Source organism: Pan troglodytes, chromosome 4 (genome assembly GCF_028858775.2).
Source record: "Pan troglodytes isolate AG18354 chromosome 4, NHGRI_mPanTro3-v2.0_pri, whole genome shotgun sequence".
Lineage (NCBI taxonomy): Eukaryota > Metazoa > Chordata > Mammalia > Primates > Hominidae > Pan > Pan troglodytes.
The window spans coordinates 54621856-54648742 of record NC_072402.2 but is presented as its reverse complement, the minus strand read 5'-3'; the positions used below and the strand labels follow the sequence as shown (position 1 = coordinate 54648742).

The window sequence follows — 26887 nt, the reverse complement described above, 5'->3', positions numbered from 1 at the left end:
AGCAAGTCTATTGGCACCATTTTTTCCAATAACATGTACTCACTTTGTGTTTCTATGTCATATTTTGGTATTCCCAGAATATTTTGAACTTTTTCATTATTATTATATCTGCTAGGGTGATCTGTGATCAGTGGTCTTGGATGTTACTATTTTAATTTTTGGGGTGCCACAAACCATGCCCAGGTAAGACAGTAAACTTAATGGATTAACGTTGCATGTATTCTCACTGCTTCACTGACTGGCCATTCCCCAATTTCTCTCTTTTCCTCAGGTCTCCCTATTCCCTGACACACAATAATATTGAAATTAGGCCAATTAATAACCTTACAATGGCCTATAAGTGTTCAAATGAAAGGAAGAGTTACAGGTCTCTTGCATTAAGTCAAAAGCTAGACATAATAAGGCTTAGTGAGGAAGACATGTCAAAAGCCAAGACAGGCTGAAAGCCAGGCCTTTTGTACCAGTTAGCCAAGTTGTGAATACAAAGAAAAAGCTTTTGAAGGAAATTAAAAGTACTACTCCAGTGAACACAGAAATGACAAGAAAGCCAAACAGCCTTATTGATAATGTGGAGAAAACTTCAGTGGTCTGGATAGAAGATCAAACCAGCCGCAGCATTCCCTTAAGCCAAAGCCTAATCCCAAACAAGGCCCTAACTCAATTCAATGAAGTCTGAGAGAGTTAAGGACTGCAGAAGAAAAGTTGGATGCCAGCAGAGGGTGGTTCATGATGTTTAAAGAAAAGAAGCCATCTCCAATACATAAAAGTACAGGGTGCACAAATTACCCATTTAACAAAGCTGCATAAATACCCTCTGAACCTAAAATAAAAGCTGGAAAAAAAAAAGAGTGTGAAGTGAAGCAGCAAGTGCTGATGTATAAACTGTGAGAAGTTATCCAGAAGGTCTAACTAAGATCATTGATGAAGGCACTACACTAAACAACAGATTTTCAGTGGAGACAAAATAGCCTTCTATTGGGAGAAGATACCATCTACAACTTTCATAGCTAGAGAGGAAAAGTCAATGCCTGGCTTCAAAGCTTCAAAGGAAAATCTGACTCTCCTGGTAGGAGCTAATGCAGATGGTAACTTTAAGTTGAAGACAATGTTCATTTAATATTCCAATAATTCTAGGGCCTTTGAGAATTGTGCTAAATCTACTTTGCCTGTGCTTTATAAATAAAAAAATAAGGACTGGATGACAGTATATCTGTTTACAGCATGGTTTACTAAATATTTTGAGCCCACTGTTGAGACATACTGCTCAGAAAAAAATATTCTTTTCAAAATATGACTGCTCATTGACAATGCACCTAGTCACTCAAGAGCTTTGCTGGAGATGTACAAGGAGGTTAATGTTATCATGCCTGCTACCACAACATTCATTCTGAAGCCCATGTTCCAAGGAGTCATTTCAACTTTTAAGCCTTATTATTTAAGAAATACATTTCATAGGGCTATCACTATGATAGATACTTATTTCTCTATGGATCAGGGAAAAGTAAGTTGAAAACTTTCTGGATAGGATTCACCATTCTAGATGCCATTAAGAATATTTGTGATCCACAGGCATAGGTCAAAATATCAACATTAACAAGAGTTTGGAAGAAATTGATTCCAACCCTCATGGATGACTCTGAGGGGTTCAAGTGGAGAAAGTAACTGCAGATGTGCTGGAAATTGCAAGAGAACTAGAATTAGAAATGGAACCTGAAGTTGTAATGAAATTACTGCAATCTTATGATAAAACTTGAAAGAATGAGGAGTTGTTTCTTATGGATGAAGCAAAGAAAATGGTTTCTTGAGACAGAATCTACTTCTGGTAAAGATGCTGTCAACGTTGCTGAAATGGCAACAAAGGATTTAAAATATTATATAAACTTAGTAGATAAATCAGAAGCAGCGTTTAAGAGGATTGACTCCAATTTTGAAAGAAGTTCTACTATGGGTAAAATGCTGTCAAACACCATTGCATGCTACAGAGAAATTGTTCCTGAAAGGAGGAATCAATGGATGTGGCAATTTTCATTGTAGTGTTATTCTAAGAAATTGTCACAGCCACCCCAATCTTCAGCAACCACCACCTTGATCAGTCAGCAGTCATGAACATTGAGGCAAGACTCTCCACCAGCAAAATGTTACTGACTTGCTGAAGGCTCAGATGGTTGTTAGCATTTTTTTTTAGCAATCAAGTATTTCTTACTTAAGGCATATACATTGTTTTCTTAGAGACAATGCTATTGCACACTACAATATAGTGTAAACATAACTTTTATATGCACTGGAAAGCCAAAAACTATGTGTGACTTGCTTTTATTGTGATATTGGCTTTATTGCAGTGGCCTGGATCTGAACCCACAATATCTCCGAGGTACATCTGGTATATACCTTCAAGAAATAAAGTTAGTCTGAATTAAATAATGTTGGAGAAATAAGAAAGCCAAAATCACATGTTAACTGAGACACAGAAGAGTTAGTAGAGGAGTAAAGAGGGAGACCACCCTTGAAATATGTGATCAAAAGCTCGGAAAGTTCTAGAAAGTGAATGGTAAAGAAGTATAGTATTTATGTATTATAAACTTTATATTCTAAATATTATTTATATATTATAAATTACATACTTAAAAAACAAGTATTCTAAAGTTTTTAATTTCTATATCTAGCTTTCACACAGCAAGGGGTGTGTGTGTGTGTGTGTGTGTGTGTTTATGATAACATTTAGCACTAATCACAATTGTTTAGGAATTACATCATGGTAAAATTCAGAACCCCCTGAGAAAAAGCCCTCCTGGGAATGTGGACAAAGGTCTCACTTTAACGAAGCTCAGAGCCACAAACTTCAGTGTAAATGATGCTAATCTATTAAACAAAGTTGACCCATCATCCAGATATGTTGCATACATGACTTCAAACAACATAACTAAATAGCATTTATTTTTGTTGAATTCCTCAGATTTGAAATAATCTAAAAGTGCCCGGCTCCATCTACTTCCTTTCAACTGGAGGGCAGATTCTAAATGAATGAGAGAAATGGGATGAAAAATAATATGGAAATTCTAAGTTCTAGAAAGAATTCTAAGTACCTAGAATTTTTTTTTTTGGTTGGGGGGAAGTGTGTTTAACCCAAGAAGTGATATATTTTTTCTATAGTTTTTTTTCTATATACAGATTTTTTAAAAGAAAACTTTTGCCATTTTGTAGTGCTCATTTGTAGAGAAAAAAAGTTTGATTACTTCATCCTTTAATGAATTTCAACTGAAAATATATTTTTCATTTTGGATTTCTCCAAGCGATGCACTCTGGTCATGTTAAGTTTGAATCAGTATTATACATTACGCAATACATAATAATTAAACAAATACAATTTGGTCAGAATATTTTTACCTACATTTTTTTCATAAACACAAATACTGTAAAACAGAATAAAAAGGCTTTTAAAGAATTATAAGCTCTCCTTAAACACTTCAGTGATCCACAGTTCTGCATTACAGAAGGATGGTCAGCCAGGGCAGTGTTTGTTGCAAAGAAACTATCTATGGAGTGGAACAATTATTATTGAGTGATGGAAATAATCAAAGGAAAGGGCTTTGTTGAGTTCTGCCTTGTGCTTAATATAGTATTGTGCCCTAGCACTTTTCACGGTAAAATAAATGCTTCCTTGGGTTCGCCTTAAAAAATATGGGATTCCCCAACCAATCTCTATCACTAAAACAAGTCACATTGGCACAAGAAAGTTTTGAAAATAGGGACCAGATGCTCTGATGTTGGTGAACGCAAAAGTTGTCACCCTCTTTAGTGTTTTTAACAACGTGGGAGCCTGGTGAAATAGAAGCCTTTGATTTCTAAAGGTAAACCTTCCCCTGGTACATGCTGCTTTACTGACACACAGATATAAAGTAAAATACTGTGGTATAGTATCAGTCCATTCAGCATATCCTTAATGAGGACACCAGAATGTACTACAATAATGAAAAGGTACTGTGATAACCTGAAAAAGACACTGGAGTTTAATCATGATCATATTATTTTGTAAATTGAAGGCATCGCAGATATAGCATAAACCTTTTAGAGATTCTATGATAGGTGAGAAAAAAGTCAGCATTTTTTCATTGCTTATTTTAGATTAGATTCAAAAATTGCCCTGATTCTGGAAATAAGATGATTTTTATCCAGATATTTTAAAGTGCTCCATCACTCTTAGAATCTAATTTTAATCTTGAAAATCACAAATTTTGGGCCAGGCATGATGGCTCACGCCTGTAGTCCCAGCACTTTGGGAGGCTGAGGCGGGCAGATTACATAAGGCCAGGAGTTTGAGAACAGCCTGGCCAACATGGCGAAACCCCATTTCTACTAAAAATACAAAAATTAGCCTGGTGTGATGGGACATGCCTGTAGTCTCAGCTACTTGGGAGGCTGAGGCAGGAGAATCGCTTGAACCTGGGGGGCGGAGGTTGCAGTGAGCCGAGATCACGCCATTTCACTCCAGCCTGGGTGACACAGCAAGACTCCGTTTCAAAAAACAAAACAAAACAAAACAAAACAAAAATAATCACAAATTTACAAAGTTTAAAGCAAAGACAGATACGATTAAATCAGAACAATGCTTTAAAATAAAAGGCTTGTAATATTTTGTGAGTATCCTGAGAAGTTTAGATAAACACTACAATCATAAATTGCATGTAAATCAATCAAAACCAAAAGAATCCAATTTTGTCTGCTTAGTAAGTATCTTCAAGATTATTGGAAGTATTGTTTCCCAATTTTTGGCATTGATTACTTTTAAAATTTCATCTAGCTCAAGAATACTATATTTCTACAGAATGTTTCACAATCACGATTATGTGTTTTATTTTCAATTTTGGGAAGCTTTGCCTAGTGGGTTATAGATCTTCCATATAACATTCAATAAGAACTTAAATAAATCACTTGAAGCTTGAACATACATCAAACATGAAGGTACAGGCTTCATGGTAGACTATGAAATACAATCTCTAGCTTTATAAACACCCTTATATCCAAATTATTTAAAATATGAAATGCCCATTAATACCTTCTTAAGTTTAAAAGGCCAAATTTGAAAGATCAGATGTGTCTGATCCAGCCTTCTGTTTTTCCTTTTTTATTTTCTGTTTGGATTTTGATTCAGGAATAAATTGCTGAAAATAATCTTTTTTTTAATGTTCTCTCTAACGTACTGTTTGTAGTAAAGAGCACAAGATGAAGAGTGGTTAGTCAAAGAATCCAATGTCTAACTGGCATCTGTGACCGGTCCCTCTGTGAATAGCACACAAATCAAGGAAATATTTCTGGAAGATCCTTGTAAAATGAACCCTTATATGAATAAAGTAATTCTTCTCTCTCTGTTGGGTAGTTAAATTTATCCCCAAAAGTGACCATGTCTTCTTTTACATTCTTTTCATTTTCTTTTTTTATAGGACATAGTGATACGAAGGTACACAGTGTACTTCTTCAGACAGGTAATAGGATACTAGGGATGAGAAAGTGTTTGTAACATTCTCCACCCACCCATATCCCTGAATATACATCTATCCAGAGGTGTGTCATCATGTCACAAGGGAATAACTTGCTCTTGGCTCTCATTTTATTATAGCAGATGCAGCAATGAAATGTAAGTAGAGAGTTTTATTGCTACCTCCCCCACATTTTCTTCATTCCCATAACTTCCCACCTGTGCACTGGGAATGATTTCCACATGTGTGGCAAGCTAGACTCTCCTTAGATTGTCTAGGGGCACATGGACCACATGGGGGAATGTAAGCCAGTGCCCAAGATAGGGCTGAAAGGAGATCCTAATTCCTCCTAAGGATTCTGAGCAGGAAACTATTTAGAAGTCAGCAAGGTTGTGGAAGAAGTGAAGCAGAAGTAGGGAGACCACCATTCTCATTCCAAGCATAACTGAACAGCACTTGAAAGCAAGACATGTGTGCGGGAAGATGCCAGATACAGACTTCTGAACAGAAATGTCACAAGTCCATAATAACTGTAACTTTCTGAAACAGGAGCCAATTTCTGATTGACTCCCAAATCTGCTAGAACATCCATCTCTACCCCAAGAGTTATTTGTAGAGGATCTCTGAAGCCAATTCCAATAAGTAAACAAACATTAACAACAACAAACATTATTTGTTCTAATATTTTCCCAGTGTAGGAGTTGTAGTTTTTGATGTTATATATTAAGTATTTACAATATGCAAAAAATGGAGATAGGTATTATACCATTAGAACAAACCCATGAAGTAGGTGCTCACATTATTCCTACTTTTGCTTTTGTAAAATTAGGAACTTGGAGTGGTTAAGTACCTTCACAAGATGGTAGTAGGTGGGAGACAGGACTCAAATTCAGACCATCTATGTCCAGAGCCCCACTCTTGTCTACTCACTACCCGGCCATCAGCCAACATAAGCATGCTGTGCTTCATTCTCAACTCTTCTCTGCCTGCCCTCTTAGTGCTTGGATGTCTTATTTGCCACCATCCAATATTCAAGGGACCAGCTGTCCTTGTCTCCAAGTGAAATTGCTCTGCGGGTTAAATGTCATTCTTGTTTTCCCCTTATTAAGTTGGGTCCACTTCTTGCCTTACAGTTTCTTCTCCCTGCTGCACACTTCCCTCATATTTCACAGGTCCCTAGGATTACCAACATATTCAAAGTAAACATAAAGTAAAAATTCAAGACACTGTTTAGAAAAAAATATTCACTTTATAATACACATGGCTAACCAAAGACTCATGTCTAGAATATACAAGGAGCCCTCAGAAATCAATAAGTAAAAGAAAAACTGAACAAATGTCTGAATGGGCATAACACAAAGAAGATATCCAAATGTTCAATAAACACATCAAAAGGTAAGCAATATTCCTACTCATTGGGGAAATGTAAATTAAAACCACAGTAGTATACCACTACACATTCACCAGAATGACCAAAATGAAAAAGACTGAAAATACTAAGTGTTGGTGAGAATGTAGAACAACTGTACCTACTACGTATTGCTGGTGGGAGGGTAAAAGAGCACAACACTTTAGATAACTGTTGGGCAGTAAAGAAAATAAATATTTGCCTCCTTATGACTCAGAAATGCTACTCCTGGGAATATACCCAAAAGAAATGAGTGCATATATTCACAAAAGGACTGGTATAAGTGTACATAGCAGCTTCATTCATAATCCCCTCAAACTAGAAACAACCCAAAGGTTCATTAGTAAGAGAGTAAAAATAAATACATTATGCTATATTTATGCAATAAAAACAACAAGCTGCTGAGATATACACAAACATGGATATTAAAAAAAATTTCAACTAATAGAAGCCAGACACAACAAGTACATACAGTACAATTCCATTTATGTGAAGTTCAAGAGGAGGCAAAATAACCTTTAGTGATCAGTTGAGAAATAGGATGGTGATTACATGACAGTATAAATACATAATAATTCAAGATGTATAATGCATGTAAATTATACCTTAATAAAAATATTTTATGAAAGGTAATAGATAGAAAATTATTTAGGAGGAAAATATGAAAAACTGACTTTCCAAATTACTTCTATGCCACGTTCATAACATTTCAAGTCATTAATAGCTGTCTCTCTTACTTCGAGGAAGGTCAGTAAACAGCCATGAAGCCTGAATGCGCCTACCCTGTACAGAAAGTTAACTGGCAGATGAATTCAGGGTTATAGGCATCCCAGGTCTTAATAATTCTGTTTTCTGTTCATTTACAGTTTCTAAAGTTTGCTAAATCACAGCATACACACAACCTAACAGTTTGGGCATACTCAAAAGAAATTGTTAAAAAGTGTACATTTGAACACATTCGCATTGCTTGGGAAAAAAACTCAAAGTAGAAATACGGAAGTGTGAATAACTAAAAGTCCTTTTGAACTCAGTAGCTTGACACAAGTACTTCATGAGGAAGCTAATAGCTGTCATCTACGACACTTATTTCTGCACGTCAAAGTTCTTTTTCAGAAACTAATGATTCTCAGGGCCATACTGTGGCTTTCTAAAGGGGTGGAACAAGTCTCTAGACCCACTGCCTGACACTTGACAAGGCAAGTATCTGGCATACTGATATGCCAGAAGAAAGAGCAAAAGGCTATGATGTTAAGAAAGAAAGGAAAATAAATCTGGAGGGCATGAAAAGTCGCCTTGACCATCAAAGATTTGCAATTGCTAAGGTATGGTCTCAGTATAGGTTGGCAATGGGACTTAAAGGCATACTAACCTTTAATAATGAGGCAATGGGCTGGAGACAACTCAGTTAAAATAGGCTAAATTTCCCATTAGCTCTTTCTGACAGCTATAAAGGAATCTGGGGCTCCTGGTTAACTAAAATGGCTACAGAATATAAGCCCGAACTTCACCTTTTGTTTTTTGTTTTTTGTTTTTATTTTGAGACAGAGTCTCACTCTGTCGCCCAGGCTGGAGTGCAGTGGCGTAATCTCGGCTCACTGCAACCTCTGCCTCCCGGGTTCACGCCATCCTCTTGCCTCAGCCTCCTGAGTAGCTGGGACTGCAGGCACACACTGCCAAGCCCGGCTAATTTTTTTTTGTATTTTTCGTAGAGACTGGGTTTCACCGTGTTAGCCAGGATGGTCTTGATCTCCTCACCTTGTGATCTGCCCGCCTCGGCCTCCCAACGTGCTGGGATTACAGGCATGAGCCACTGCGCCCGGCCCCGCACTTTACCTTCTACTTCTCCTCCAAAGCTTCGACATTCCAGAAAGTTATACTCCTGAATTTTCTATTCCTCAATATTCAATTCACAAATTGTTCTGGCTTCCAAATGTAATAACAATACCTTTAATATCTACTTAGTTTGGTTCTTGTTGATTGGCCATTATTGTCTATCGTTTCTTTTAAAATGAAACCCTTGTTCCATCTTTCAAAAAGAAAAATTATTTTCTTCATAATATTGGATAAATTTGTAAATAGTAAGCATGATATTGCTTATATAGTCATTCCTTGGTATATGTAGGGGATTGGTTTCGGGTCTACCACATGTACCAAAATTCATGCATACTCAAGTCTTGCAATTGGCCCTGTGGAACCCACATATATGAAAAGTCAGCCCATCTGTATACATGAGTTTCACATCCCAGGAATACTATATTTTCCATTTGTGTTTGGTTGAAAAGAATCCTCATATAAGGGAACCTGTGCAGTTCAAACCTGTATTGTTCAAGGGTCAATTGTACTTGATTCTTAAATCTTAATGAAGATGGAAATGAATGTGAATCAACAGAAATGCTGGGACATAGACAATTCGGAACCCTGAAGTTCCTTGGCACTTGGAAACTGTTTTTAGCAATACATTCTCTCTCTGACACCCAGGCCAGGGTGCAGTGGCAGGATCTTGACTCACTGCAACCTCTGCCTTCCAGGCTGAAGCGATCCTCCTGCATCAGCCTGCTGAGTAGCTGGGACCACAGGCGCATGCCACTACACCCAGCTATTTTTTTGTGTTTTTGATAGAGACGAGGTCTTGCCATGTTGCCCAGGCTTGCCTCAAATTCGTGAGGTCAATCAATCCCTGCCTCGGCCTCCCAAAGTGCTGGGATTACAGGCATGAGCCACTGCGCCCAGCTCAAGATTTTAGATTACACACAATGTTCAACTACATAGAGATATATTAGGTATATTGCATCATTTTATTTTAAGGGCACATGATATAACACCAACTCAAAATGAGAAATCATGGTTAGCAACCAAAATTTTTGAGATACCAAAGCTAATTGAATATATCAGGGCTTTAAATTAGTGCATTTTAATTTTAATTATAATCTCTTCTTCCACAAGTGTGAAGAAAGTAAGATAACTATTCTAAGATAACCTGGTGTGTAGTAAACAGTTAATCAGGACTGTGTCAATTAAATATAGGAAGACCTGTTTGAAACACTGGCCTTTAGCAGACCTGACTTTCAGGAGTGATCCACCATTCTCTAAATGGTAAGACTGGCTCAATTTGCCTGAACTGTCTGTGCAAATAATGTGGTTTATGCTGCATATCCACTTTCCTTCTGGAAATCTGGAAGTTTGTATATCCTAGGCAGAGGGTACCTAAGTGACTGGCCTCCAGTAAAAACTCTAGGTACTGAGTCTTTAATAGGCTTCCCTGGTAAAGGCATCCCTGGTGAACACATTTCACAAGTGTTGTCTCAACTCATTACTGGAGGAATTAAGTGTATCTTGTCTTACTTCACTTGGGGACTCTTGGAAGCTTATGTTTGGTTTCCTCCAGATTTTGTTCCATCTACCTTTCCCTTTGCTTATTTTGCATTGAATCCTTTTGCTATAACACATCAGAGCCATGAATATGACTATTTGCTGAATTATGAGAGCTCTGCTAGCAAATCACTGAACCCGAGGGTGGTCTTGGGATCCCTGGATACACCTGATATCTGTGAATCTCTTCTACACAGAATGAACGGCAGCAATGTTAATTCCAAAGAAAGGAGAAATAGTTTCAGGGGAACAGCATTTTTCAAAAAATGTTCAGGTCAAGCTGTCATATAAAATTCCCATCTGCTTTAGTATGAGTCTGATCAATGTGTGTGCATTCTTCTTTAAACACATAGTTCAATTACAACAACAGAAACAAAATATATTTCCTCTTTTCATTGCTTCAAGGTGAATATTTGTTTTCTTATTATTTATCTAGTAGTATTTTCCTCATACCTTTTTCTAACACAGGTCCCTTAGACTGGTCAATAACAAGTAAAACAGCTAAATTCAGTATCTTTGAGTTGAGTTACTAGCCAAATTTCCTCTGAGCACAACCTTCCTAACTTTAACAAGATCCAAAAGACATTTTCCCCAGAGATGCCTTTAACTTGGCAGAGGATGTGGGACCATCACATTTGTAGCATAGTAATTGTTTTGTTCTTATAGTTTTAGCAAATGTTCAAGAGTCTATCTATGTATGGCCCACTGGCTTCATCCTCTTTCCTTTCTATCCAGGCTCCTTAAAAATGCAGCTGGTCACAAGAACAAATAATGGATGTGCCCAATATCCTTACTTTCTTTCACAATTTTTAACCTGGTGACATTGCTTTAAAGTGTAAAACTCCATTGGTAAACAACACGAAAAAGAATAAAAACAAAAATTATACCCTGCAAAGTAGGAAATAAAAATGTTACATGATGGAGACGTGGCTGTGGCTGACTCTTCTATAAGTACTAATGCTAAATAAAATCACCTTATACTGGGAGCTGAAATAGTATTCTGGTAAGCAATACCTCAAAATGTCAAAGGCAAAATTTTTAGACTCATGAATACCATTGCATATTTCTTTTGATTCTAATTACAATACAATTTATTCTTGATTCCAAATTCATTTTGCATCAGGGAACATTTCCTATTGTTTCTAGACATGTATCACTACATGGTAATTTGTCCATTAGTTCTCATTTGTTAAAATGTTTTCTATCAAGTCACATATGGCCAATATTAATTTTCCAAGTACGACTGCCCTTTTGCAAATGTTTATTAGCATTCATCAATACATTTTCAGCTTTTCCTTGTAAAACAATTTCACTAAAATGTCTTCTCCTGCAGATATAGAAATGTCACCTGAGAAATTCATCCTTTTTTTTTTGACTCTAGAAACCCCATTGTTCTCCCACTCAAATCAAGCAATGAGCCACAAAAACTCAAAAGACCACAGACAACAATCACCATCTAAAATATAAAATGGGGAAATGACATCTGAGGGCACTCACCCACTGGATTCTGCAGAAGTGATAGCAATCAGCGGCAGAATCTTCAGGGGGAGGCTGGTTGGTCGTTGAATGTTCTCTGATTCACTTTTCAAGTCAGCTTGTTCCAACTGTCTGAAGGCGAGAGGGGGAAGCTGAATATTGCGACATGAAAGTCTCCGGACAAGATAGGGTTCCATTCCACGGAAAGGGTCTTCCTCTTCATTACTGGAATGTAGTGTTTCCTCAGAGGCCTGAGGTAATAATTCAAGAAAGTACATATAATCAACAAAAATCACACTGTTTATCATTACATAATGGCTTAATACTTTCCTGGGAAAGAAATTAAGTAAAATGTATACATGAAAAATGCTATCTAGAAAACAGTGACATTAACTGAACAATATTTGATTAACTAAAATCTAAATTTATTTTTAAAATAGCAAATTTGTTCACCAGGTGTGGCTTGGTTAAAACAGTTAACTAACATCTTCAGTAATCTTAGAATTTATTAGCTTTGTGTGTGAATTCTATAAAATCAAGGATAAATCAAAATGTTTTTATAACTTCTATGAAATGAATTGCAAACATCATTAAATATATACATTGACATATGCATGTGTCTCATATATATATATATATATATATATATATATATACAGTTATGCATCACTTGATAATGATCCATTCTGAGAAATGCATCATTAGGAAATTTCCTTGTTGTGTGAACATCACAGTGTATTTAAACAAACCTAGATGGTACATTGTTACTGTACTAAATTCTGTAGGCAATTATAACACAATGGGAAATATTTGTGTATCTAAGTATATCTAAACATAGGAAAGATACAGTAAAAATACAGTATTATAATCTATGGCCACCATGGTATGTGTGGTCCATAGTTGACTAAAATGTTATATAGCACATGACTGTATATATATATATCTTTCTTACATGCATGCCCATGAAGAGAGAGGAAGAAGAAAAGTCCTATTTTTTCTGCATATTTAAGGCCATATTTGAAACATATGTTTTCATATGTCACATTTACTCAGATATACTCTTGCCAATTTTTATAAGACTGAGAGGGTAGTAAGAAAAAGAAGACTTTAAAAGAAACTTGAGGACCCAGTAGAACTGTATTTAAGTCACAGCTCCGCAGAATTTTACAAATTTGATCCATGTTATCCACATGCAAAGGTAAACCCAGGTCAAAAGTTAATATTTCGATTCTAGTTGAGAAAAATATACTATCACATGAGCAATAATTATTTCCAAATGGCTGGAAAGTCTACTCTAGCAATATTTATTATATCCACATATTGAGAATTATAGAATCACCAAATGTTATAACATGCTTCTATAGAGTGTTGGGTTTTTGAATCTTTGCACTGCCACTTTACTATTTGTATTGATAGAGTGTTGCTTAGTCTCTCTAAGGCTTCTGTTTCTTTATTATAAAAATGGGACTAATATTTACATACAAGAAATGAGATCATGCATATGATGTGCGTAGTTCATTACTTACATTGTGATTAGCACTTATATATGGCAATTTCCTTCCCTTCTGAGTTTTACAGGTGAAGAAGTTTATATTTCTCAAAATTAACCAGTTGGCTGAAAGTTAGACATTCATCGAGCTTGGAACATCCAGACCTCATTTATTACACTCCTTACTATACAACTATCTTTGGGCAAGTCACTTAGGCTCATTGAGGTTGTTTCTCCATCTGAAGACTGAGATAATAATATTTACCTCTCAGAGTCATTATGTGGACCAAATATGTAAAGTATTTGAAGCACCAATATCTGGCAAAGAGTTTGCACTCAACAAAATGGCAGCTATTATTATAATCCAGGCTAATTTCCCCTTTCTCCATAGCTCTATGCTGTCTTTGATGCTCACTCTTCACATTGATTCCCAAATAGAAAATTTTTGTCTTCCTGATTTATATCTTGAAAAAGGTAAAAGGATGTGAGATGGTGGACTCTATCCAATCTTGGGTTGCATTGTCCAGTTGTATAGACAAGACGACAGAAGGGTACTCAGAAGGTTTAAAAAACAAACAAAAAAAAGAGGTCAAAGCTAAAAAGAAAGTTCATTTATTTCAAATCCTAAATTCTGAGAATCTGTGCTTTGAGGAATCTACTTGCTTTATAAAACATCAATAATAATGACTAATACTTACTGAGTCTTTATTAAGTAGTGCCGTGTTTTACATATACTGTCTCATTTAATTTTTACTAAAATCCTATGAGTTAGTTCTTCTTGCTTTTCCCATTTTACCCATTAAAAACCCCAGAGACCTATCAAATAGCATGCACTGGTGACACAGCCACATGGCTAGTGGGGTGATTAATCATCTTACTTCGCCTGGGACCTTTTGATTTTAGCACACAAAGTCCTATGTCCAGGGAAATTCCACAGTCCCAAGGAAACCAGGATGATTGATCACCCTACATGTCAGGATCCAAACCCAAATCTCTTCTAGTTAAAACTGGAGCTAAAAGCCACCATGCTGCACTACCTTAACAAGTATAGTCAGTGGCAGAGTGAGTATTAGTAGCAAATAACAGAACACACACTAATTGATCATAACTCAATAAGCTTCACATTTTCATTTGAAAAATTAAACAGAACTGAGATGAGAGCAGCCCTACATAAACATTAGAAATGAATGACAATCTGTCATTAAATGAGAGGATAGAAATTTTATCCCCTGTTCTGCCAGTAATTACTCAGGTGGTCTTAAGAGGTGCCATTGGTTGTTACAAAATCAGAGTACTTCATAACTGGAAGGGGTCTTAAGGTTTATTTTGTATAATGTCTTGATTTTTTGTCTGCAGAGACTAAAGACAAGCAAGGCTAAGACCAGCAGATCTGGAATAGGACCTGGGAGTCTGAATTTTAGTATGCACCACCTCTGATCCCAATGCGGAGGGTTTGAACATCACATTTTGAAAAACAATGGCTTGGAGATATCAGAAATACTATCTTTTCCATCATCTCCTTGCAATAATTCCATTTTCTAGCAACAATATAATATACAAATTTCTATAATAACGTGTTCCAGATCTGCTGGTCTTAACCTTGCTGGTCTTTAGTCTCCATAGGGATAAAATCAAGAGATTATACAAAATAAACCTTAACACCACCTCCAGTTATAAAATACTGATTTTGCAACAACCAATGGCAAATCAATGTTTCTGTGAGATAACAAATATAGAAAAAAACAGAAAGCATATGCACTTGGAACAGTCTTAGCTTTTAGATTGGGAAAGTGAGCCTCTGTGTACTTATGTACTTAGGAAGTTCCTCTAAGAACAGAACTTCATTCCTGGATTGGAAACAGGTCATGATTAAGTTAATGACTTATGTGTTGTGATGGTTAATACTGAGTGTCAACTTGATTGGATTGAAGGATACAAAGTATTGTTCCTGGGTGTGTCTGTGAGGGTGTTACCAAAGAAGATTAACATTTCAGTCAGTGTACAGGGAGAGTCAGACCCACCCTTCATGTGGGTAGGCACCATCTAATCAGCTGCAAGCACAGCTGGGTTAAAAGCAGGCAGAGAAACATGGAAGGACTGGAATGCCGGAGTCTTCTGGCCTGCATCTTTCTTCTGTGCTGGATGTTTCCTGCTCTCGATCATCAGACACCTGTTCTCAAACAGGTGGACTCTTGGACCTACACAAGTGGTTTGCCAGGGACTCTTGGGCCTTGGGCCACAGACTGAAAACAGCTTTCCTACTTTTGAGTGCGAAGAGAATTATAGAATCATCAAATGTTACAACATGCTTCTATAGAGTGGTGGGTTTTTGGATCCTTGCACTGCCACTTTACTTACTTTTGAAGTTTTGGAACTTGAATGGGCTTCCTTGCTCCTCAGCTTACAGACCGCCTATTGTGGGACTTCACCTTGTGATCGTGTGAGTCAATACTCCTTAACAAACTCCCTTTCACATATACATCTATCCTATTAGTTCTGTCCCTCTAGAGAACCCTGACTAATACATGTGTAAATACTCTTCTTCTGGATGAACATAGAAAAGAAGAACAAAGGATGAGTCTAGCAAAGCTTCAGTAGCACTAAATATAGCTGGCCAAAGTTAACATCTTTTTATAAGCATTTAGCTGCCTACTCTGGGTGTTAGCATTGCAATTGCAAAATGCTTTATATAACTGAGGTTATCTGTTGAATGACTTAATGTTTTTGACATTCTCTTTTAGATAAAACTGCCTCAAGACGTAACTTTTTTGAGATAATTATCTCTACTAAAAATGAAGTTTACACTCATGCTTATACTCTGTTAGTTTAAACCCACTTTCTATAAATACTTTTATCTTTACAATAAAAATGATAAAGCACTAGAGGGCTATATTCTAACATTTTCCATTCCAAAACAGTATAAGAGGCTTTTTTCACACTCTAGATCAATGTGTATCAGTTATGGTTCAGAAATAAAAAGAACAACCTTATCAGGTAGAAGGTAAGAGGTTAAATGCCTTTATTTTAGAGAGAGATGTAAAACTAAGTGCCAGAGCAATAAGTATCTTATGTTATTGTTAGAAAACAGCATTATGGCAGGGAGATGATGGAAAAAAGATAGTATTTCTAATGTGTCCAAGTCATTATTTCTCAAAATGTGACATTCAAACCCTCTGCATTAGAATCATAGATGGTGCTTGCTAAAATTCAGACTCCTGGGTCTTATTCCAGATCTTCCTAAACACAATCTCTATGAGTAGGGCTTATGAGTCTGAATAAGTCACCAGTATCATTCCAATGCATATTAAAGTTTGAGAACTAATGGTTTTGACATTTTAGACATAGTTTAATAAAACTGTTTGGCAAATATCCAGGCACAAAGATGTTCACTGCAGCTCATTTATAATAGCAAATAACTGGATGTAATCTAATTGCTATACTGAAGGATTGGCTTAGTAAATGTTGATACATCATATGATGAAATACTATGAGGCTGTTAAAATAATGTAGAAGAATACGTAATCATGTTAATGATACAATGTTGAGTGGGAAGAACAGATTATAGAGTGATCCCATTTTTATAAAACAATAATATCAAAACAAAACAAGTCACATATTATATTCATAAAACAATTGTTTAAGGATGTATCCTAATTCTCTAAAATGGCTCTCCTGTGCAATATTCGTAATAATTTTGTTTTAGTATCTTTATTAATTATGAGCTTCTGTATTCCCTATAATAAAAATGTCTTGTTTTTCAATTTTAAAAGTATAATAAAAGTCATAATAATAAAATGATACAACATTCACCTTGCTATTGATGGGACTTAGAAATATATTCAGCTTCAAGATATGCAATATCAAAATAAAAGAAATGCTCACATATTGAAATAACTGTGATACGAACCTGCTACCTTGTAGTAAAATAAAATTATATTCAATAATTAGCCAACTTATATGGAATAATTGACAGACAAATATGTTATGCTTTTTACTGCATAAAATTCTTTCTGAAATACATGCCTAAAGTAAGCAATTCCATAATAATTGACACTTACAATGGATGAATGTTAAATTTATTATTATTATTTTCCTTTTTGTTTGTTTCAGTTTTTACCCAAGATATTTAATTAATTTCTTTGTTTAATTTTTTTTCTTTCAAAAGTAGACAACAAACTACTTAATGGCCTTTAAAACACAGGCATGCACATTACTAGGGTTAAATAAATTTCTGTGGTTCTTAATAATCTCACAGTCTCTGATATTTATTTCATATATATAGAGAGAGAGGGGAGAAATAAAATTTCTATAAGAAAATCCCCTTAAGATGTGTGTGTGTGTGTGTGTGTGTGTATACATATACACACATACAGTATATGTATACACATATATATACATATACATACATATGTAAACATGTATATACATATATATATTTATACATATACATATATAGGCATTGCAGGAAAGAATGTTTCTTTCTTGGCATGCAGTGAGACCACATCTCCAGACTCCCTTACAGGTAGCTATAGAGATGTCAGTGAGTGTTACATTACATGCTCATTGATTATAAGTTAAGGAAATGTGTATGGGTCTGTGTATGTGCCACTTTCAGGCCTGCCACATAAAAATTTTGTGAGTACAACCCCCTATTTATCTTCCCCTCTGTAGCCCCTCACCATGTGTTGAAGATGGTAGAGCCACAAGATGGAAGAAGCCATGGTTTCTTAATCATTATTTACATGAGAGACACTTGCCAATCAGAAACACTTAATTTGGGGTACACGAGCCACAGATAATCTTCTGTTGGGGTAATCCACAAAAATTTAGCATTTTCTTGTTACAGGTAGTACTATTTTATGTGTATATCTCCAAAGGAGTTCAACCTATCTTAATTGTGTTTCCATTCCTATTAATTTCCCAATTAATCATTTATTGAGCACCTACTACCTTTGATGCTTGTGTCGGGTACTGAAAATGCAGAGATGAATTAGGCACCTCCTTTTGCTTAAGCACTTACAGTTCATTTGAGGAAAAAATATAATAGACAGATAATCACCAGTATATGATCAAAGCTGTAACAGAGAACTTAGGGTTTACTGGAGTATATAACACTTTTGCAAGTTGAAAGAAAGTGCTAGGCAGTTGTGACATTGACAAAAAGAGAACACCTGGACTGTCGCAGACAAAAAAAGATGTAGATCACCCCATAAATTGGACATTTATTTTTGCTTTCTGTCTATCTGCTTCTCCAGTCATTTTCATTTAGTCTCATTGCTGGCTCCTCAATTAACTGTCTTTAAAACCTAGGCATTGTCCAAGCTGCTATCCTTCAACCGTTTCTCTTTTCTTTTCTTTCTTTCTTTTCTTTTTTTTTTTTTTTTTGAGATGGAGTTTTGCTCTTGTTGCCCAGGCTGGAGTGCAAAGGCATGATCTCAGCTCACTGCAACCCTCGCCTTCCAAGTTCAAGTGATTCTTCTGCCTCAGCCTCCCAAGTAGCTGGGATTACAGGCACCCACCACCATGCCCAGCTAATTTTTTGTATTTTTAGTAGAGACGGAGTTTCATCATGTTGGCCAGGCTGGTCTCAAACTCTTGACCTCAGGTGATCCACCGCCTCGGCCTCCCAAAGTGCTGGGATTACAGGTGTGAGCCACTGCACCCGGCCGCATTTTTCTTTTCAATCTGCCTACTGAAGTTGAAAATATCATCCAAGACAATGAATACAAATATCTTCTGCCTTTTTATTTATGACACCAAGTCAGCCTTCAGCCTGACAATTGTAGGAGAATGATTTGCCTATGTGACTACTCACTCTGTTAGCCTGGACACATGGACACATCTGGAAGGAAGGGAGCCAAAACAACTTTTGTACCCCTAGCACTTAGCCAGTGCCTGGAACAAAACATATGCTAAATAAATCTTGCTGAGGAAAGAGTGAAGCATATAGACATACTCATCTCCATTTCTTCACTGCAAGAAATTAGGAAAGAGGAAATGGTATTAGATATTGGTGTTACTAGCAATGTAGTATTTGTAACTATTATTATAAGTCAGGCATAAAGTTGAAACACATAATAGGGAATTTCTATAAAAATTCCAAAACTTCAGCCACTCAAACTGGTTGGGTCTCTCCCCATGTTCAAATATTCTTTCAAATATATAGACATCATGATTAAGTATTTTCACCTATTTTGTCTTAAATAAGAATGAAGGATTTCAGGCACTCAGTGCTTTCAGTGGGCCTACACTATGCAGAGCATTGTAAAGGTCAGCATGTTAAATAGTCAGATAGGTCCAGGAAGAAGACAGTCGTAGGCAGAGGATGTGTTTTGTTTTATCACTTCCAATGCCACATTCCTTTTTTTTCCTGTCCAGTTAGTTTGGTGCAACATTAAGTTCTGTAAAAGTAAAGTTTCCCTGTACCTAATTTTGTAGTATAAACAAGATAATGTTAGTGACTCTTCAAGGACTAGGATACAATTTAATAGGCTATTATCACAGTGGATTAAAAATCATATTTGCAATCTTAACATATTATATGCCAATAGCAGACATTTTCTCCATATATTAGTCTTTCATGTCCCCATGAAATTGTTAATAATGCACTAAAGCAATAATGGAAAATGAGCCTTAAAATTCTCTAAGCCTTATGTCAAATGTTTTTCCTCTTGTCTCATTACTTATTATGTATGTTTTATCTTAAAACTGAATGCTATTATTGCCCAAATAACTTTACAGGAAACAAACAAGTCAAGGCAATAAACATCCTGTCTTTTAATATAGAAAAGGGCATTGTATCGACTTAACACAATCAATTTTCAAATGGATATTTGTATATAGAAAAGATACTCTTGCAAAACTAATTCTATATAAAAATGAAAATTTCTACCTCAGGTTAACACAAAGATAACAGATAGGTTTCAAACATTCACAGAGCATAATCGAAATATAGGCTGTGATTTCATACTGATTAGAAGAGACAGAAATCACTGAAGTCTCTCTAAAGCCAATTTCCTATAACTCAGTCATCAAAACTTCCAAAAAGTTTCCAAAAAGGAATAGAAAAATCTCTCATTCAGTAATATTCTACTGTATATTCTCATCAACAAGAAACTCGATCTGCAACTCTAGGATTCAATTAACCTTTTGTAAATAGCATTGTACATTTCCTGGGTGACTTTAAAAAATAAAGTCAATTCTATTTTGTTAGTAGAGGAAGGAAAAAATTAAGGAAAAACATGAGTTCTGTCAATTATTTCCTTCACAGTTACATATAGTAATAGAATCCCAAGTGTAGAAAAGAAACTAACATTGTTTTTTTAGCAGCTAAAAATTATGTCTTACAGTAAGTATAGGTAAAACTCAGCCAGTTTACTCTCTCAAGTGTTTTGAAAAGTTTCTCACTTGAGGAATCAGAGGTCAAATCACAACCTTAAAAGAAATACAAAGGATCTATTGTCTTCATTCTCAGGTTTTATTTAAATACCAATACCAATCAAAACTATGTGTAAAAACATGAAAGAAAAACCTAAAACCATCATTTAAGTGATGATATATTTATAATGATAAACTGGGTATGTAAATCTAGAATAAACTAACAAATATTGGGCTGTGGGAGGAAAGGGGAGACAAAGTAAAGCTAAGTTCCCTTTCCACATGCAGAGAGCCAGAAATGTTGCTTTGCTTTTGGCTTTGATATTCAGATAACTACAAAATATCCCCTTGATAAACAAATTATGGATCAAAAGAATGTTTATATTAAACTTATATTTAACATTATAGCTACTGGTAAAGCACAGGTTCATGCTTAAGATCAGGATAATAACAGAAACTTCTTAGTAATATTTATTGTATTACATATATTGTATAGGTAGCTACTTGATTCTTATAAAAACTGTACAAAAAACTGTTACTATTTCCATGATACAGATTTGGAAATGAAGCTTAAACAGGTTAGTTTGTCCATAGTGACACTATCAACTGTACAGAGGTTAGTTTGCCTGGAATGAGAACAGCAGGCTGGTTCCATGGGAGCTTTCCACAGGCCATCTAGGCCTGACTCCAGCCTTGCTTCAGACAAAAAAGAGTGTCTTATGTGGTCTGAGGACTCATGGCAATGTGTGTGCAGACCTCCCTCTAGCCACCTCGTCTTTTAAGACCTCTCAGTTCTAACTGAGGATCCTTCAGAGTTTTGAGACCAGGTTTAGCTGATATCAATGTTCCTAGTTTTAGCCCAAATGTAACATTGCCCCCATTTTTCAAAAACCTCTAACAAATTCAGTAACCCAATGTGAGGAATAGAAATAGGAGGCATAAAGCTATGAGAAAAGTGAAGGCAACTTTATCCTTATTTGATTACAACCTAGTTTAATGTAGGAAACCCAGAAAAATCAACTGAAAAATAATTGAAAATAAGAATAGTCAGGTAAGTTTGTCCAGTTTTAAAGTAAAATATGCAAAAGGCTTTTATTTATAAAATCAAAGACCAGTTGTTAAAACTACCACACCAACATCTCATTTATAAAAACAAACAAAACCAAAATGTTTAAAAATAAGCTCAGAAAGAAATAAGTAGAACTTAGATTAAGAAATCTATACAACTTTTCCAAGACTTATATAATCAAGACTGATGTTCCTTTGAATAATTTTCTAAGTTTAATGTTATTGCAAGAAAATCATCTCTTTTTTATTTTTTTATTTTACTTTTTGGAGGAATTAGGCCATGTTATAAAATATAACATGGTTACGGTCTTGCTCTAATACATATAAAATTTTACCATGAAGCCACAATAACAACCAAAAGTGTGGTACCTTCAAATAATCAACAGAAAGTTTAGTGGAAAAATACAAAATTCCCTTAAATATTTTCTTATATAAGAACTTAGTATGTGTCATTATGTGTTACAGGAAACACTATTAGCTATTGGGGAGAGAACAATTATATAAGTGTTAGGAAAGTGACTATGTATGTGTGAGATGAAACAAGAGCAATATTAAATACTGTAAAAGTAGTCTATAGAGTTTCATCAGCGAGAGATCTAATTCTCCACCAGAGACGCCAACTTAGCAATAATATATGATCCAAAAAGTTTTATGAAAATTCTAGGAACCAGTGAAGAAGTTGCAATGCCTGAGGCAAACTTAAAGAAAATAATAGTCTCATTGAAACAGATGAGAAAAGGCATTTCACGTCAACCATGACAGCCCTTCCCCCAAGCCAGCACAGCTTGGTGTCATCAGGAAAAAAAAATCCCACCTTATGACTTCTCCCTTAGGAGAGAAAGAGAAGAGTGGAATGTATGTCCAATGTTCTGGTTTTTCAGAGTGTTGTCTGAGAGACTGGTTTCTGTCTTGCCTGATTCAGACCACTAATGGAATCTACATACTTTGGATGCCTGGGGTCTGCAGAGAGCAAAAGGTAACTCAGAGGCTTATTGCAATGCCACAGAACCTGCAGTGGTACAGACAGACACCGGATGGAGAAGGAGATTAAAAGCTCTTGGAAGAAAAAGAAGCAAATCACTCTAACTGGGAAAGAACACACACAAATTCAAAGAAGATGTATCCCGTGGTAAAAAAAAAAAAAAAAAAAAAAACTGGAGAGGCTCCCAAAATCTCTATGTGGGCTAATTGGTAAAAGTCTTCCCCTGTATGAAGCCAATTTATAAGGACTGAAGAGTTGGCTGCTTTTTCAAATGCACAAATCACAGAAAAAAATAACTAGGCACACGAAGAAACAGGGAAACATGACACAATCAAAGGAACAAAATACACCTCCAGGTACCAACCAGAAAGAAATAAAAATTTATGTTACTTGGCAAATAATTAAAAATAATCTTAAAGAAGCTCAATGTGCTACAGGAGAACACAGATAGAAAACTAAATGAAATTAGGAAAATGATGCTGGAACAAAATGAGAATATCAACAAACTTCAAAAAGAAAACAAACATTCATGGAGATGAAGAATACAGTAATTGAGTTGAAAAGTTCACTAGAGCATTTCAATAGATGACTCGATCAAGCAGAAGAAAGAATAAATGAACTCAAAGAGAGGCCACTTAAAATTATGAAGCCAGAGATAAAAAGAGAAAAAAAGAAGAATGAAGAAAAGTGAAGAAAGACTAAGAAACTTATGGGACACCATCAAGTGTTCCAACATACACATAATGCAAATCTGAGAAGGAGACGATAGAAAGAGAGAAGGACAGAAAGCTTATTTGAAAAAAACAATGGCTAGATACTTGCCAAATCTGAGGAAGGAAATGAACAACCAAATTCAAGACACTCATAAAACTCGAACTTGGAAAAACCAACATACCAACATAAATTGTAATCAAACTGTCAAATATCAAAGACAAAAAGGGAATCCTGAAAGCAGGAAGAGAAAATGGCTTATCATGTACAAGCAACCTTCAATGACATTAGCAGATTTCTCAGGAGAAACATTATAGGCCAGAAGGAAGTGGGACAATATATTCAAAGTGCTGAAAGAAAAAATCTGTCAACCAAGCATACTCTTTCTGGCAAAACTGTATTTTGAAAATGGAGGAGAAATAAAGATAAACAATGGCTAAGGTATTTCTTTAGCACTAGACCTGACTTACAAGAATTGCTAAAAGGAGTCCTTTGAGTTGAGACAAACTATGCTAGACAGCAACACAAAGGAAAAGGTAAATATTTAGACAAATAAAAATCGTATAATATTGCAATGGTGATGCATAAATTATTTTTAACTCTGGTATAGAACTTAATTATAAAATATAAATATAAAACTATGTTAACAAATGTAAAATATAAAAAGCTGTAATATGTGACATTGATAACATAAATGGGCAGAGATATAAAGGAGTAGAGTTTTGCATAGAGCTGTCTGCTAACTATGATATCCTAAAACTGAAACTGTGGCCTGAGAGCAGTCCTGTCCACTTAGCGACCTGTCAGGACTCATTCCCGTCCATGTTCTCGGAGACAGGCTTGCCAAACTTGGTTCCACAGCAGATTCTGAGATGGCCCTATAACTTTGCTTCATTCCCACTTAGACTTGGCCCAAGGTCAATCTTGTCCCCAGAGATGTATGCCCATCCAACTCCCTGGAGGCAAGTCCTCTCAGATGTGGACCCTGAAGCAGCAGTGACTTAGTTCCAAGCTCTCTCATGTTGATCTGGGGACGGTTCTCCCTACCCATAGACATACTCAGTGGGCCAGGGGGAGTCCTCCAGAAACCCAGAGGGAATCACACCTATCTGCATACCTAATAACAGGTCTGCCATTGGTGGAAGAGAAGGTTGTTAAAATCAGCCTGTAAAGACCGAAAGACAGTTTGCTTCTTCAAATTCACAGACACCAATGCAAGCCTACATGGATAACAAATAAATAATATGGAATAATATATTCAAAACATTGAAAGAAAAAAGCCTGCCAAATAAGAATACTGTACCCTGCAAAGTTAGCCTTCAGAAATAGAGAGGTAAAGACATTCCCAGACAAACAAAAACTGAGGATGTTCATTACCACAAGACCTGCCTTATAAGAAATACTAATGTGATTCTTCAAGTTGAAATGAAAAGCTGCTAAATAACAACATAAATACATGTATAAGTATACAACTCACTGGAAAAGGTAAATACATAATTAAATTCTGTATACTTGAATGTGGTAATGATGATGTATAAATTATTTCTAAATTTACAATAAAAGTTAAAAGGTAAAATAATTAAAAATAAACTATAGTTACAGTAATTTGTTAATGGATAGGCAATACAAAAAGATGCAAAGCATGACATCAGTAGCACAAAATGACGGGGGAAAGCAAAAGTGTAGAGTTTTTGTATGTGATTGAAATTAACTTGTCATCAGCTTAAAATAAAATATTATAATTAAAAGATGCTATAAGATGTTTTTTGAAAGTCCCATAGTAACTACAAAGGAAAACAAAACAAAACAAAACTCTAATAGATCCAGAAAAGACAACAAGGAATCAAAGCATGCCACTACAAAATATCAACAAATCACAAGACAGCAACAACAAAAAAAAGCACAAGAACCACAAACTCATCAGAAAGCAATTTTTTAAATGGCAGTAATAACTACTTACCTATAAATAATAATCTTGGATATCAATGGATTAAATTATTCAATCAAAAGACACAAAGTGGCTGAATGAATAAAAAAAAAATCCAACAAAATGCTGTCTCATATTGGGACAATAAGAGACTCACTTAAGCCTTAAGGATACACATAGGCTGAAAGCAAGGGGATAGGGAAATATATTACATGAACCTCAACAGACCAATAGCAAGTAAGAAGATTGAATCCATAATTAAAAAAAAAAAACTCCTAACAAAGAAAAGCACAGGACCATGTGGCAACAAGGGTGAATTGTAGCAAGCATTTTAAGAATTAATACAAATGCTTCTCAAACTCTTCCAAAAAAAGTGAAGAGAAGGGAACACTTCCAAATTCATTTTATGAGGCCAGCATTACCATCAGACCAAAATCAGATAAGGACACTATAAGAAAAAAATTACAGAGCAGTATCCCTGGTGAACTTAAATGCAAAAGTCCTAAACAAAATACTAGCAAACTGAATTTGACAACACATTAAAAATATAATTCACCGTGATTAAGTGGGATTTGTCCTAGATTTGCAAGTATGATCCAATATACACAAATCAAAAAATGTAACACCAAATGAACACAATGAAGAATAAAGATCATATGACCTATAATCATCTCCATAGAGTCAGAAACAGTGTTTGACAAAATCCAACATCCTTTCATGACAAAAACTCTCAACAAATTAGGAATAGAAGGAATGAACCTCAAGACAATAAATGCCATATTTGAGAAGCCCACAGCTAACATCACACTAAATGGTGGAAAACTGAAAGCTGCTTCTCTAAAATCTGAAACAAAACAAGAATGCTTACTCTTGCCACTTGTGTTCAACACAGTAATGAAAGCCCTAGCCAGAGCAATTAGGCAAGAAAACAAAATAAAAGACATCCAAATTAGATTTGCAGATGACATTTTCTATATTAAAAAAAAAAACTCTAACGACTTCACTAAAAAACTGTCATAATTAAGAAAATAATTCAGCAAATTTACAAGATACAAAATCAACATACAACAACTAGTTGCACTTCTATATACTAACAATAAACTATCTGTAAAATAAATTAAGAAAAACAATCCCATTTAATAATATCTAAAAGAACAAAATACTTTGGAATGAATTTACCCAAGGAGGTGAAAGATCTCTACACTTAAAGCTATAAGACATTAATGAAAATGAAAATATATCCCATATTTATGGATTGGAAGATTTAATATTGTTAAAATGTCCATATGGGATCTACATATTAAATGCAATCCTTATCAAAATTTCAATGGAATTTTTCACAGAAATAGAGAAAACCATTGTAAAATTCATATGAAACCAAAAAAGATCCTGAATAGCCAAAGCAGTCCTAAGAAAGAAGAATGGCTGGGCGTGGTGACTCACGCCTGTAATCCCAGCACTTTGGGAGGCCTAGGTGGGTGGATCATGAGGTCAGGAGTTCAAGACCAGCCTGGCCAAGATGGTGAAACCCTATCTCTACTAAAAATACAAAAAGTAGCCTAACATGGTGGCAGGTGCCTGTAATCCCAGCTACTAGGGAGGCTGA

At 35.5% G+C, this 26887-nt stretch overlaps 1 protein-coding gene across 15 annotated transcripts in view; it reads right to left on the bottom strand.

Annotated features, from left to right (window-relative positions):
- The window catches only part of PDE4D (phosphodiesterase 4D), a 1566198-nt gene that overhangs the window by 1010804 nt on the left and 528507 nt on the right, over positions 1-26887 (bottom strand). For all 15 annotated transcript variants that reach the window (XM_063810423.1, XM_063810422.1, XM_063810426.1 and 12 more), the window contains one exon: positions 11749-11978. In XM_063810423.1, coding sequence (XP_063666493.1) covers positions 11749-11978 — 230 coding nt within the window. The remainder of the gene's footprint in view (positions 1-11748; positions 11979-26887) is intronic.